This window comes from Filicampus tigris, chromosome 5, assembly GCF_054856515.1.
Source record: "Filicampus tigris isolate MCC_2025a chromosome 5, RoL_Ftig_1.0, whole genome shotgun sequence".
Taxonomy (NCBI): domain Eukaryota; kingdom Metazoa; phylum Chordata; class Actinopteri; order Syngnathiformes; family Syngnathidae; genus Filicampus; species Filicampus tigris.
This window is the reverse complement of record NC_141221.1, coordinates 4523299-4537817: the sequence shown is the minus strand read 5'-3', so window position 1 is coordinate 4537817 and position 14519 is coordinate 4523299. Positions and strand designations below refer to the sequence as shown.

Here is a 14519-nt window from a genome sequence, read left to right as displayed (position 1 = left end):
GATGCCCGCCTCCCGGGGAGAACATGCAAACTTTGCCCCAGGGAGGCTGGAGGCCGAGATCGAACCGTGGATCTCTGTACTGCGGAGCGGATGTGCTAACCAGATGAGGCTTCAATGGCCGTGACGAGGCTTCCGTTTCCTGTTGACCGTAGCTTTTTGACGGCTTCTGGGTCCTAAAATGAGACACATTTAGTCTGGTCGCGGTGAGGCCGCGTTTCAAATGTCGCTCAGTGGGGGGTGGAAGTAAGTAGACGAAAACGCTAACGGGAGCCCGTTTAAAATGATAGGCATACTGGCCTATAGGCGATTACTATTCATGGACCAAAAGGTGAATAGATGGACGGCGGAAAGGTACACACGCTGCTGGCGGAAGGCAATAAACGGATTGGGGATTTTTACTAAAATGCCCAGCTCGGCTTGTTTCAAGTGTCATCAATCACTGTGGCTGTTTCTTATTGATTTGCATTTTGTTTTGCTGCTTTGTTGGTTGCTTCGCGCTTCTGCACTGTGTAGTTCAGGGGTCGGCAACCCGCGGCTCTTTCATCCTTATGTTGCGGCTCTGCGTGGCTCGGGTGAATAAATTATGAGTGTCCGATTGAAGTGCAACGTCTTCCAAAGACACAACGTCAGATGCAGCTTAGTTATCTCCCTTTTTATTATTCCAACACGGCTGCCTTTTTATTATTCTATCTACGGTGCAACAACAGTTCCGTCATAAGTACACACGGATCTCTGGTCCTTGTCGCCGTCCACTCACTTCTCTCTCACTCACACATCCATCCAATCCAGCGAGTCGCATGATGCATTCAGCAACCTGGGAAACAACACAATTTAGCAAAACACGGATATCACCACAACACAGATAACCCAATTCGTTGTGCAATTTCGGTGATCAGTATTCGCCTTCTTCAGAGACGTTTGACAGAACTTGTTGACGTGTCAGCAGGCACCCGGAAAGCCCAGCGACACCAAAACTGCACAATATCTGAACAAACTATTTTATTTGTGTTTCTTAATTTTTTTTTTTTTATTGTAATTGTAAAGTAGTAGTTGGAAGATTATTGTGACGTCGAATTATTAAAATAAAATTATATAGTCACGGTCGGCTGAGCATCTTGGACGTCCAAATATGGTCGAATACATTTTTATCACAAATTGATTCTAATGGTCCATCTGAAATTTGTATGCAATTCTAGCCAATTTTAAAGCGGTGAAAATAGCAAATACTCACATAAAGCACGATTTCAAGGCCAGAAGTGTGTGCAACGTGTTCTCTGCCTGCTGAATGCATCCTTTTTTTTTTCTTTTTTTTTTTTTTTTTTAAAGACAATAACAATTGAAAATAGTAAAGTTTGCTGGATCACGTTGGCTTGTTTGTTTAATATGGATCAAGGAGATCTTTCATTGCAAAAAGAGTCGTGAGGTAAGTCTCCGTTTCATTTTGATATGCACCTTAGATGCGGTTAGTCGGAGCTTTGTTTTATTTACGACATCACTCATGGCTTTAAACCTGAACGAAGGCATTTTGTGAAGGCGTTGGAGCCAAAATGAAGATGTGTTGTATTGCATTGTATGAGGCAGGTGTGTTTGCTGGTGTGACGTTTCAAAGGCTGGGGGCACGATGAGCGCCCACTTTGAAGTGCTCGGATGTCGCCGTCTTAGTTTTTGTTCTCGTTTCATCAATTCAAGTGTAAAACTACCGACTGAATGTATTTTGTAGGCAGTTAATATGCGGAGTGTGCGATAAGGTATTATACAGCTTGAACGAAGCGGTGCCTGGGAACTCAAACAAGCTGGCGTTTTTTGGAGGTTAATGTCAAAAAGTGGCGGCGGCTCCCAGTGCTCTCGTTTTCGAGGAAACCGTGTCGAAATGGCTCTGTGAGTGGTTGCTGTCCTCTGGTTTAGTTGAACTGTTAAGAGAGTTGTAGTAAGATTATAAATCATTCCTGACCATATGCTTTACTGAAGTCCAAATATCTCACGTATTCAAACAATGACATGAAGGAAAATTTCTATTGTAAGTAATGCCACCAATGGGGAATGTGAGAGAGGGGAGCTGTGTATGGGCGAGAAACAAGCAATTATGAACCTGAGAGACGATGGAAAATCAATCAAAGCCACTTCATAAAAATTGGCTTCAGCAAAACAACCATTTTGAAAAAAGCATGAATGGCTAAAACAACGATTGAGTTCACCAGGGGCAAAATGCGGAAGATCATAGACTAGCCAAGTCAATTTGCAGATTTAAACCCAATAGAGGATGCATTTTACTTACTGAAGAGGAGACTGTACCCCCCGCCCCCCCCAAAAAAACCAACAACAACTGGGAGAGGTTGTGGTAAAAGCATCAGAAAAACATTTGGAGATGTCTATGGGTCACATCAATACATTCAACATTTGAAAAATTACAACTTGTCACTCTAACGTTGTAATCGAATGCACAAACTGGATACTTGCTCGAACAGGTCATTGTTTTGCTCATCTACCTTCCACCATCTGCACTTTGTTTTTAACACATCGTTGTCACGAATTCCTACACGTTTTTGCATGAACACGTATGCAGGTAAACACGGCTTTGACGCAGACTGTAATGTGCGTTTACGGACACTCTACTGCGTGTATGTTTGTACGTGTGCACGTATAGGCAGAGGGTGTGATTGTAAAAAGGAGCAGCCAAAGCCAGTTGTTGGACGGTTTCAAATTCCCCTTTGCACTGACAGAGGAGGGAGGATGTGCGTGCGTGATTGTGCGCTCGCTCGCTCGCGTGTGCCCGTGTGTTTGTGTGTATGTCAGGAGAGCCTTTCCAATCATGGAAGAAATGACAGACAGACACACAGACAGACGCACAGACCTCAGAAATGGAAAGCAGAGGGGAGAGACAGACAGGACAGGGGAAGCAAGGGGCGGGGCTAATCTGAACGGGCGTGGCTTCCTCGTTGTCACTCAGCCGCCGTTGCCTCAGCGAGTGGGCGGTCCTGCGAGAGGCAGCGTCCAATAGGAGCGGACGCTGCTCGTGTCGCCATGGTGACGGGGCTGTGCCCAAGGAGGTTGTGATGGGTTGACAGGTGCGTGACAATCGGAGCTCTCTGTAAGCATGTACGCCAAAGGCAAGAGTAGCAACGTGCCGTCCGACAGCCAAGCCAGAGAAAAGTAAGTTTTTCTTTATGGGGGAGGAAACCGAGGCAGATGGAGGAGGGGGGCGGGGAGGGACGTGCGCGTGCAGCCATGCGCAGGCAGACACACGGAGCCGCGGCACGCAGCTTCTTGCTCCGGCTTTGAAAGTTGACCGCTTGCTTTATTCAAGAAAAATATTGACACTTTGGGCTTCTTTTATTTATTTATTTATTTTTTGCTTGACTTTTGACAACATAGGGTAGAATTCCGCGAGCAGGGCTCTGGATAATTGTATGCTTGGTGTACTAATTATGAACTTGTGAATCGCTTTTGCATACGCATTTCAAAAGCTGGCTGATAACAGTGCGATCCACATGCGAAAGAGAAACTACCGGTAGTCCGTGCGTGAATGCACATGGAGGAAGCGCGCGCATTCGTCAGCTGCATGCACGGGTGCTTGGAATTCTCCAAAATGATTGTGTTGTCAAGATTGGCGTTGAGGATTTAATTTTTGAAAAGTCACTAAAAGTTCTTGTTTTTGTTTGATAACAGATATAAAACCAACTCAATGAGTGTGCTTGTGGAGAACATGTGGTTACACGTTTTCATTTTCCTTTCTCAGATGTCTCTCTTCCAAGATGATCACGTAATATTGTGTTTAGTTTTTATTTGTAAATGTATTACTGTTTTATATTGTCAGAAAAAGTTAAGAATTTGTTCTTGAAAGTGGAAGTGCTTGATTGTTATTAGATGACACTTTTCCAAGTGAAACCAATTTGAGTAGTGGATGATGACGGGCAACACATCTGTCACTTCTCTCAACACACGTTTTTATTTAGTCTTAAAATGATCGATTTCCTTATATCTTTTATTTATTACCTCAATTTACAATGTTAACACCGTAATTCAAACGTCTGGGCAGAGACATCAGAATTATGGGGGCTTTGTTTACTTGCCTTATTTTTGTTCTCAATAGAACAACTAAAACTGGCTTCTCACCACCCTCCAGTCCCAATTTGATTGAACTCAGCAATATTGCTGTTAGGACACAAAAAACAAAAACAAAACAAAACAAAAAAAAACGATTTTGGGACTTGGTAATATAATACATGGAAATCATCTAAAATGTACCTGATTACTTTAAAAACAATAATGAAAATGAAAAATAAAATAATAATTGTTGATTTAAAAAAAATGTTAATATCACAGAAAGTGGAATTTTACACAATTTATTTGATCTGTTCTGGAAACAAACTTGTTTAAAGAAACCTAAATAAGTGGAATGGAGAAAAGAAACGTCAGCAAAGCCAGAAAAAACTCTTTCAAATTGTGCCGGCAACTTCAACAACTTTAGCAGTTTCTTCTTTGAAATTAATTAGGAGAATATCAACATGTCAAAGCAGCCTATCATGACAAGTTAGTCCATAAACTATTGACTGTCCATTCAGAGGCCTTAAAGTTGCCTCTTACTGAGATGCTAATTTCATCATCATGGGGAACCTCACTCCATTCAATTTGTGGCAATCCGGTTTTGCGTTGATACTCTGTAGTCCAAAATGTTCCTGCATGTCTCTTTTTATTTTCTGTTATGATTTCTATTGCGGCGGCACGGTGGTCGACTGGTTAGCACGTCCTCCTCACAGTTCAGAGGTCGTGGATTCGATCCCCGCTCCGGCCTCCCTGTGTGGAGTTTGCATGTTCTCCCCGTGCCCGCGTGGGTTTTCTCCGGGTACTCCGGTTTCCGCCCACAGTCCAAAAACATGCTTGGTAGGTTAATTGATCATTCTAAATTGCCCCAAGGTGTGATTGTGAGTGCGGATGTTTGTTTGTCTCTGTGTGCCCTGCGATTGGCTGGCAACCAATTTAGGGTGTCCCCCGCCTACTGCCCAAAGACAGCTGGGATAGGCTCCAGCACGCCCACGACCCTTGTGAGGATAAGCGGTATGGATAATGGTTGGATGGATGGATGGATTTCTACTGCAGGCACATCCTCACAGTTCTGAGGTTGAGGGTTTGAATCTTGGCTTCGGTCTTCCTGTGTGCAGCTTTTATGTTCACCCCGTATACCTACTTCCTCCCACATTCCAAAAACATTTCTCAGGTTAATTCCTCAATTGTAAATTCTCTCTAGGTGTTAATGTTCTGTCTCCGAATGTGCCATGTGAATGACTGGTGACAAGTCCAGCGTGTAGCCAGCCTCTCATCCAAATTCAACCGGGATAGGCTCCAGCTCACCCACAAGCTTAATGAGGACAAGTGCTATAGACAAAGGAAGAATGGATAATTAAAACATATATATTCATTATTACCTTTCTCCACTAATTGGGTGGGTAAATCACAATGGTTCTATTGCCTTATAGGTCGGGCTGTCCCTTGAGACTTAGGTTACCAAATATGGTTCCTTACCAAATGATTGTCCTCATAAAAGAGTTGTGTCAGTGTTAATACAAATTTGGCATATACCATTGTATCTAGCTCTTGTCTTGGATTTCCAATTAGTTTTACCATTTGTACTGCGTACTTTCAGTGAAGACTAGATTGTTGCATCTATGAGAGTGAATAAAGTCTTGCAAACTTGACTAATTAATTTGACTATACCCGTTATATACAATTTGTACTTCTCCGTGCACAAAAGGGAAGGTTTATCTTGCGCGCCAGTGCCAAGGCTGTGACAAAATACAGGACCGTCTGACAAGATGGAAACGCCGCAAAAGGCAAAAGGCAGGCAAGGGCGAGATTAATTTCGTTCTTAACAAGCTGCCTTGTTTATCAGTGGCGTGTATCAGAGAGGCAGAGCGGGTCCGACTGCTGCCGCCGAGCCGTTGTTTCTCATTTCTGCGGCGCAGCGGGCCATCAAAGAGCGAGTGAGGGTGACAACAGATTAGAGAGAGAGAGCGGGGAGAGGAATGAGCTGGGGTGATGGAATTTGCTGGAACATTAGTTCATTGGTTGTAGTGTTGACCTCAGGATGGACCCCTGCGGGCTCACATACATGCGTTTGAAATCTAAACGCATTTGACCTCCGCACGCTTGCTCATCTGATGTCTCCCGTGTGTCCTTGCTGCACATGCACATAAAATGTGCCTTTAAAATAAATCACAGTGTGAGAGATTTGAGAACCAACTAAATGAGACCGCATTTTCTCTTTCTGCACAAATATTGTCCACATTAGTCTTTTAAACGGTTTTGAATGTCAGCGAGCCTCAACAAAACAAAGACTTTACAAAAGGACAACATACACGATTACTACTAAAACTACAGGTCGTAATTGCCATCAAATGACCTTTATTTGAGTGATATGTGCTCGTTAGTGAAGCAAATGATTACAGCCATAACAAAGGCGGTAACAGATGACGTGCACATAGCTCTGATCACCATTAAAACTAGCCATAAATCCTCCATTTATGAGGATCATAATGTTCAATTTTTATTGGAGAGAGGTGTTGATTTATTTTAGCGCTTTTAGGAGGTTGCAATTTGCTGTAGAACTGCGCACGGTGATACCGAAAGCCGTTCCTAATATTTTGTAAGTGCCATAAAGCACTGATCAGAGTGCAGCCATGAGCGGCTATCCTTCATAAACATGTAACTCAAAGGTTTTGGATGAATTGACAGGTAACTGGCTGTCAAGTCCTCATTGGCTGCTATGGCAACCAGGGACTGAAATTCACCTCAGCCTCTCTGTAATTACGCTTGCGGTCTCTTCTTTGGACTCTCACAAAATGCATATGGATTTCAAGATACATAATTTATTCTCTGGAAAATTAGGGAAAATGTTGATATATGCAAAGTAAACAAAACTGATCTGAATATGGATTTGCGGCAAAAGTTCTAATGCAAATCTTATGTAAACACACTTCCAGCATGACTAGTAGTAGTTGTTGTTGTTGTGACTTTCGGTTTGTCTGGTCATGTAGGAAAAAAACGCTTTGCCCGACGGAAGAGGTCATCAAATATTATACAGTGAGGTAATCAAATCATATACAGTGAAGCCCCATTCATTTCGACCTTCCACAACTGGTGAAAATCCACGGTGTAGAGCAGGGGTCACCAACTCCGGTCCTCGAGAGCACCTGTCCTGCAGGATTTCCATCTCTCCCTGCTGTAACACACCTGTTAAAATGATCAGGATCGTTATCAGGCTTCTCAAGAGCTTGCTGATGAGCTGATCATTTTAACAGGTGCGTTACAGCGGGGAGAGACGGAAAACCTGCAGGACAGGTGCCCTCGAGGACCGGAGTTGGTGACCCCTGATGTAGAGACACTATATTAAAACACGATAGAGTTTTATCCCTCTTTATACTCAACGAAACACATCTTTTAAACACACACAAAAAAGTGGTAAGAATAAAATGTATTGAAATGATGTACTGTATTATCTGTGTGTCAGATACGTGTCTTTTAGAGGTGGGGTGGCGTGGCGTGACAAGGTGAGCTGCAAAACGGTTGGTCGATTGGCTCAAGCTATGGCGAGTCTGCGTGTGAGTGTCTGAGTGTGAGCTGTGGCCGACAGCAGCTCTGCGAGAATGTGCTCGTTGTTTTTGATTAAAAGTGCAGTAGTACGTAGTAGGAATGTGGTACAATGCACTTACATTACCTACATGTAGGTCGTAGGAGGCAGAAGCAAATCGGCAGTATATCAATGTGTGGGGCCACACAAGACGTTACAGATGCAGGCTTGACTCATAAATACGATGAAATCAGCACGATTCAGTTAAAAAAAAACAACAACAACGAAGTTCGCGTCCACGTTGAACTGTCACCCATCCTCGCTGCTTTCAGCTGTTCATGTACTATCGAGGCAAGCTCGGTGCTACTTAGGCCACACCAGCTAGCTAGCAACATGTTTGGGCTGGCTAGCTAGTGCAGCATTACGTAGTCGCTCCTAAGTCAGTAATCAGCACTTCCATGGCAGCCAATAAGCTGCATTTCTGACAAGTGTGTTTCTTCTCAGGTTTATTTCTCACGAAGGGACCATGAGACGTAAAGTAAACAGAAGATGGGGAAGCCATGCTAATTTCTAAGCTAAAATTGGCATGAAAATGTGAAACACCGGAATTAAGTGCTTGGGTGATCGGGTACACTTTTGACACAAGCTTCAAGAGGTACTTTAGAGTAGATTGTACCTTGAGGGACATCAATAATTCACTACTTTGTACCTCCATGTCTGACAGTGTGAAATGTGGGTTTACACAGTGTGTCAAGAGTGTCATGTTCGAGGAAAACGTTTTACATCATGTACAATATGTTTCACAGACAGACTTCTTTGTTGCTCATGTAACACTTCTGGAGTGATTACACTTAGAACTAAGTTCGACTATTAAAGTAGCGGTAATAATACAAACCAAATAAATGGCCTCAGACCAAAGAATAACTTTGAATTGTCGGCTTATTTTAGTTGAAATGAACATGCTGACATGCAAATGACATACAAGTTTACATATATCGGACATACAATCTACATAAAAATTGACATTTATTTAGAATGTAACCTTAAGAAAAATATTTTGGGTGATCAATCCCGTTTTCTTTAAACCTATTATTTAGTTTTGAAAATACAATTCTCCACCCGGGTTTTTGTTTTAATAAATTCAAATTTTATGTTCAAATCTATTTCAATGACCTCACTTTTGTTTTAAATTAAGTTTCAATAATGGCGGTGACAGGTGGAGAAAGAACATCGCAGTGACATTGTAGTATGACCCGCATTCTATTTAAGCACCAATTCATCATGCTAACATAAAACAACATAAATTCGACAACTTAGCTTTCTTTTTCCATCAAGTGACCAAAACAATATTATAAAATATTCAATGCATAAAATAAATACAAGTCTCAAACTCACCAAGGCCTGTTCAGTAATTAGTACATCACCAATGTAAGGACAGGTTGTGAAAAATAGAAAAATAAGCCATTCTCTGTACAAAAATAGCATTCGATAGCTCCGTTTCCTTCTCTTTATTTCTACTTTGTTTAGCAGTGGCTCCGCATGGACTTACTGCGCCTTCATCTTCATCAGAAAGAACGAGGGAAAATGAAAGAATACAAACTGCGCATTTCTGGTCACATTCATCATTTTAAACAAATACAAAAACATGAATAAAACAATGGATTTGCAAGCTTTTAACCTTTTAACATACTTTTAAGCTATGCTGATCTATTTAGTATTTACAATGTGTGTATTTTCTTAATGATTGTTTTTATTAACAGGCTCTTATTTTATGAGACTATGTTAACCACTCGCAGAGAGCACCACAGCTGTGGTCTTCTCTGTCTGTTTGGATGTACCTGTCTCAAGGCCTGGTCTTGATTGCGATTAAGAGTGACAAAACATGGCCACACGTCGTGTACTGCAGTTGTTCGACAATACAAACAATACGTGTCGCTGACAAACTCTGACTGACAACGTCCACATAGGTCTGGCTTTTTGGCAAAGAGTTTTCCTTGCATTTCACGTGTATAACAAGACGTGCTCCCAGCTCACCATTATTTTCATTAAAAGGTTTATTTTATTGGATTAAAACAACAACAAAATAAACAGTCATCATACTATCATATAGTATTCCAAATGATCATAAATCGCCCGGATGTTCAGTTTGAAGTTCAGTTGCCATCCATCTGGTAGAGGCCTAGCTGATGTGGAGCTGTGGCTCATCATTCTCAATACACATGCATGTGCACGCACGCACGCACGCACAGACACACACACACAGCTACTCCTGAACCAACACGCCAACAAAATTCCACCAGGAGGCTGCCATTGCAGCGTAGGGCGGGCCGAGGTGCTGCATTGCATGCTGCGAGTGTCTCCCACAGAAAAAAAAATCAAGCTGCCAATCCGGCTCTGACGGAATGAGTTTCATTACAATGAAATCAGAGCAGCAGATACACAACACACACACATAGACACGCGCACACACCCACACCCACACACACACACATACACACACGTTTGCACTATGTCGTTCAGAATTTTGTCGAATTGTGATGTCAGTGTGCGCGCGTATGCGGGCGTGCGTCTGTGTGTGTGTGGGTGTGTCTGCAATGGTCAGACTGCACGGTCCGAAAAACAATGTCAAATCCAGTAGGTAAGTAGATCTGCACTGGGTTTTGTTGATTCACAATTAGCAAGTGTAATTTGGTTGCATAGTTATGAAGTAGTGCTGCCTTCATGAGTGTTAGTGTGCGCATTGAAGGTGGCACTCGCATTTTTAAACTCAAAGCTTATCAAGTATCTATTATCTGAAACCACAGTCGTTAAAGTAACACATTTGTGATTTTTTATTTATTTTTTTAACAAATATACCCGATAAATATGTGGAAAGTCTGTATGTATGATTTTTCTTAATATTAATCCTGCTCTATTTTTCTATAATTTCCGCCGGTACTCTTCCGCCGTCCGTTTATCCGCCATTTTGTCCGACCGGACCAAATATTAATCGGCTATCGTTCGGTCTGTCTATCATTTTAAACGCGCTTCCGTCGAGCAACTCAACCCCACCCACAGCAAACATATATGCATCAAATGAAATAATAATCAACAATGTCGGGTTATAGACGATTACATAGACAGGAGAAAATTCACTTCTTCTTATGCTTAATCTGTGTTTTAAAAATAAAAATAAAAATTCCCATTTATTGTTTATCGCCGGCAAAATGGGTGTCCGTCATAGGCGGATAAACGGACCGGTCCGTCGGCTAGGCTGAATGTCCAGCTCTGGCTAAAAGTACTGGCCCCCGCTCCAACTCACCACCCTCCTAGAAGGTACAGGAAGGTTTTTGGAATCAAGATTTCCATAAACAAAAAAAAATCCAGTAATAATAGACAATAGTTCTGTCTCAACCCACATCACCAATTTACCGCATTTTCTGCTGACTCATCCAGTGCGAATTATTATTATTCCAATAATGTACATTTTTGCCAATTTACAACTGACAAGTGAAAAATGAAATGTTGAAAACCACATTATGCCCTGTAAGAAAAAAAAAAACTTTGTTTGAAACGTTTACATCATTTTTGAACTGTCTAAAGTGAGAAGTTGACTAGTTACGACAGCCAGTGAAGAAGTGTCCGTCAGCAATGAAAGTGACACATGTAAACCTGTTTCAAGAGCTATGTGGTGGTGCAGACTGTTAAGTTTGTTTGACCCATCTGCCTAAAATGCAGCAGGCCTTGCGAGAGACAGTATTAACGCGTGTGTGTTGGATAACAGCAATGAGGCCGCAGTGTTTGCAACTCCGTAAAGCCAGCTCAGCTGTCTGCTTACAGCACTTTCCCCATATGTTTCATCCCTCATAATCAATCTCCATCTGTCCTCCATGCTGTCTCTATGAATGGGAGTGACAATAGTCAGTCATTATTACACTGCTATAACCAGTGACAATCCGCAATAATAACAATTTGGAAATCACAATTCCTCTTCGTAATGGTTAAGGCCTCACATCAAATGTCGGCTATTGAGTTATTGTATATTTAATGTCTAAATGACACGTGCTCCCAGCCACATCAATTGCTGCATAACCTACAAAAATGTTATGCCTTTCAATACAAATGTTTTATTTAAAAAAATCGACCTTAAAAAAATAAAATTGCTTACTTTTGTGTCGTGGCTGTACTTGTTAATGGTGTAAAACAGCACTCCATCATTTTGGGAGTCGATGGTAATAGTTTGCCTCATGAGATACGTAATCAGAATATTACAAACACATTTTAGTATGATGCATATCAGTTCTACACCACTGTAAACCACGAGCATAATTCTGTGCAGATTGTATTTTCATAAAATATTTAATATTCCTGGCAGTGATATTAAGTAAATAAATCTTTTAAAAGCAATAACCGTCACATTGTTAGTGGAATCCTTTTTGGATTGAATGTTGTTAGTTATCTTTTTAAAGGCAGAATTTTCCAATAACTCTTGTTGTTAATTACGTAGGTGTGTCTAAAATTTGGACTGCACATAAAACATCTTTAAAAACTTTGTTGGTAAGTGTTAAATGTCCAGCGAGGTGTACCTCAGTAAGGAAAATGTGTACTTGTACAAATCTTTAGAAAGCGGAAGCAAATGAAACGATGTGCGCTGCTCTCTCCCCAGGTTGCGTCTTTGGTTGTTCTTTGTTAAAACCCATAAAAACAAAATAATAATTTCAGTACCTTTATGTTTCTTTGACTTTTTACAGTCTTCTCCTAGGTGCATTCTCAAATTCACCTCTTCGAGTATTTCACAGTTTTCAACATTTCAAAATGCAACATTCATTTCCCAAGATAAATGAAAATGCTTTTCAAATTTTTACTTCTCAATCCAATAAACTTACTTTGTAATGAAATGACATCTTTTCACATAATTTCATACAATGTCTGATTTCCACTGTATTCTGCACTTGTACTGTATACCTTTAATTTACCCTTCTGTAATCAATGCAGGTCAATGAAACGTCTCATGAAATATTTCTTTTACATGTTTCACCTCGGGCGGCACGGTGTCCGACTGGTTAGCACGTCCGCCTCACAGTGCGGTCGTGGGTTCGAATCCGGGCCCCAGCCTTCCTGTGTGGAGTTTGCATGTTCTCTTCGTGCCTGCGTGGGTTTTATCCGGGTGCTCCGGTTTCCCTCCACATTCCAAAAAACATGCATGGTAGGTTGATTGGATGCTCTAAATTGCCCCTAGGTGTGATTGTGCGTGCGAATGTTTGTTTGTCTCTGTGTGCCCTGCGATTGGCTGGCAACCGATTCGGGGTGTTTCCCGCCTACTGCCCATTGACAGCTGGGATAGGCTCCAGCACTACCGCGACCCTTGCGAGGATAAGCCGTATAGATGACGGATGGATGGATGTTTCACCACTGTGGGCCCTATTTTTCGTGGGCAGGTGCCCGTGCGCTCAGTGTAAAAATGGGCGCATCTTAATTTTCCTGCTGGGGCAAATGCGGTTTAGCGTGAATTTTGGTAGATGCGATACATGTCTCTGGGTGTTCCGGTTGACGCGGCTGCCACGGCCCCAGCACATCTCTCAATTTGGTGATGAAAAGTAGACTCAATTTCATCACTGCAAATTGTGGTTCTAAATGGTAGCGCACTTGGTATAACGCAATGTTGGTGGAATTCATTGAGGAGCAGGCAGACAAATTCGGCGCTCCGTGGGCGTGTGGGGTAGATGTCATCGTATTTTATTCATAGATATGAGAACAGCGTGGGAAAATCCCTTTGAATTATTGTAGAGATCAATTCATTGAATGAATTATTATCGTCTTAAACGGATTTCAAAAGCACCCCCTTGACCGCGTTGCCACACACAACTGCGTCTGTGCGTGTGCGTGCGTGTGCGTGTGTGTGTGTCGGGAGGTGTTCAAAACAAATCAATCATGTACTTCTGACTCATCATTTTTATCACAAAAGAACTATTCTTTACCATATTAATGCAGCGAAAATAACAATTTTGCCCTCAGCATAAATGTAAACAACAGTATAAACAATAATAAAGGAAATTCGATACTATTTTAGTAAGTACTCAAAATTGCACATTTTCATCATACAAATGTAAATGTGGTCACACAACTCCTGGGATGTCACATGAAAATCAACAACATTTTTCTAAATTCACTTGAAGCGGAAGTCAACCCAAACATATTTTTGTCAAGAATATGTTCCCAGCAGGCCCACTAGTTGAAACACAGCATTCTGATTAATTTTGCGTATGTGGAATATAAGTTAAGCAGCAAAATCCACCCCTTTTTAGCCATCTCCGGGGGCGGCCATTTTGCTCAGACAGCCGTGATTGGTCGTTGTGATCACGGCTCAGACAGCCGTGATTGGTCGTTGTGAGCAGTTGGGATGTCATTTTCAGTCGACAGATGACAAAATGGCCACCCCCAGAGATAGCTAAAAAGGGGTGGATTTTGCTGCATAATTTATATTCCACAAAGGCAAAATTAATCAGAATATAGCCGTGTTTCAACTAGCGGGCCTGCTGGGAACATCTTCTTGGAAAAAAAATATGTTTGGTTTGACTTCCGCTTTAACAGAGACTTTAACAGGGACTTTATGATTCACTAACAATGTCTTTTAACAGTTCCTGTTTGCCTTTTGTCTTGAGTCTGTCACATCGCCACACAAAAATTGACATTGACAGCTTCTGAAAATTGCCACAGAAGACGTATTTGCACCTGCTAAACACACTGACGCTTCATGCTCACGTTTTCTTTTATCCGCTGGCATCCCCAGAGTCTACCGGCAACACAGAACTAACAGTCAGCGACAACATCCTATTGAAGGTGGGTGTTGTCGTTTTGGTGTTCCTCTGATGAACACAAGCAGAAGTGGGACAGGGAGATGTGCCATACAACAGACAAGAGCCTGTAGATGGGTACTGTAAGCCTCGGGGTCGTTGGGAATGGATCGAGGCTACAA

The 14519-nt window shown here is 41.9% G+C and overlaps 1 protein-coding gene across 1 annotated transcript in view; it reads left to right on the top strand.

Moving 5' to 3' along the window:
• The first annotated feature begins 2988 nt into the window (after positions 1 to 2988).
• The window catches only part of LOC147146988 (single-stranded DNA-binding protein 2), a 54844-nt gene continuing 43313 nt past the window's right edge, over positions 2989 to 14519 (top strand). The window contains exon 1 of the mRNA XM_086031480.1: positions 2989 to 3150. Within this exon, the coding sequence (XP_085887606.1) occupies positions 3095 to 3150 (56 nt within the window). The 5' untranslated portion in view covers positions 2989 to 3094. The remainder of the gene's footprint in view (positions 3151 to 14519) is intronic.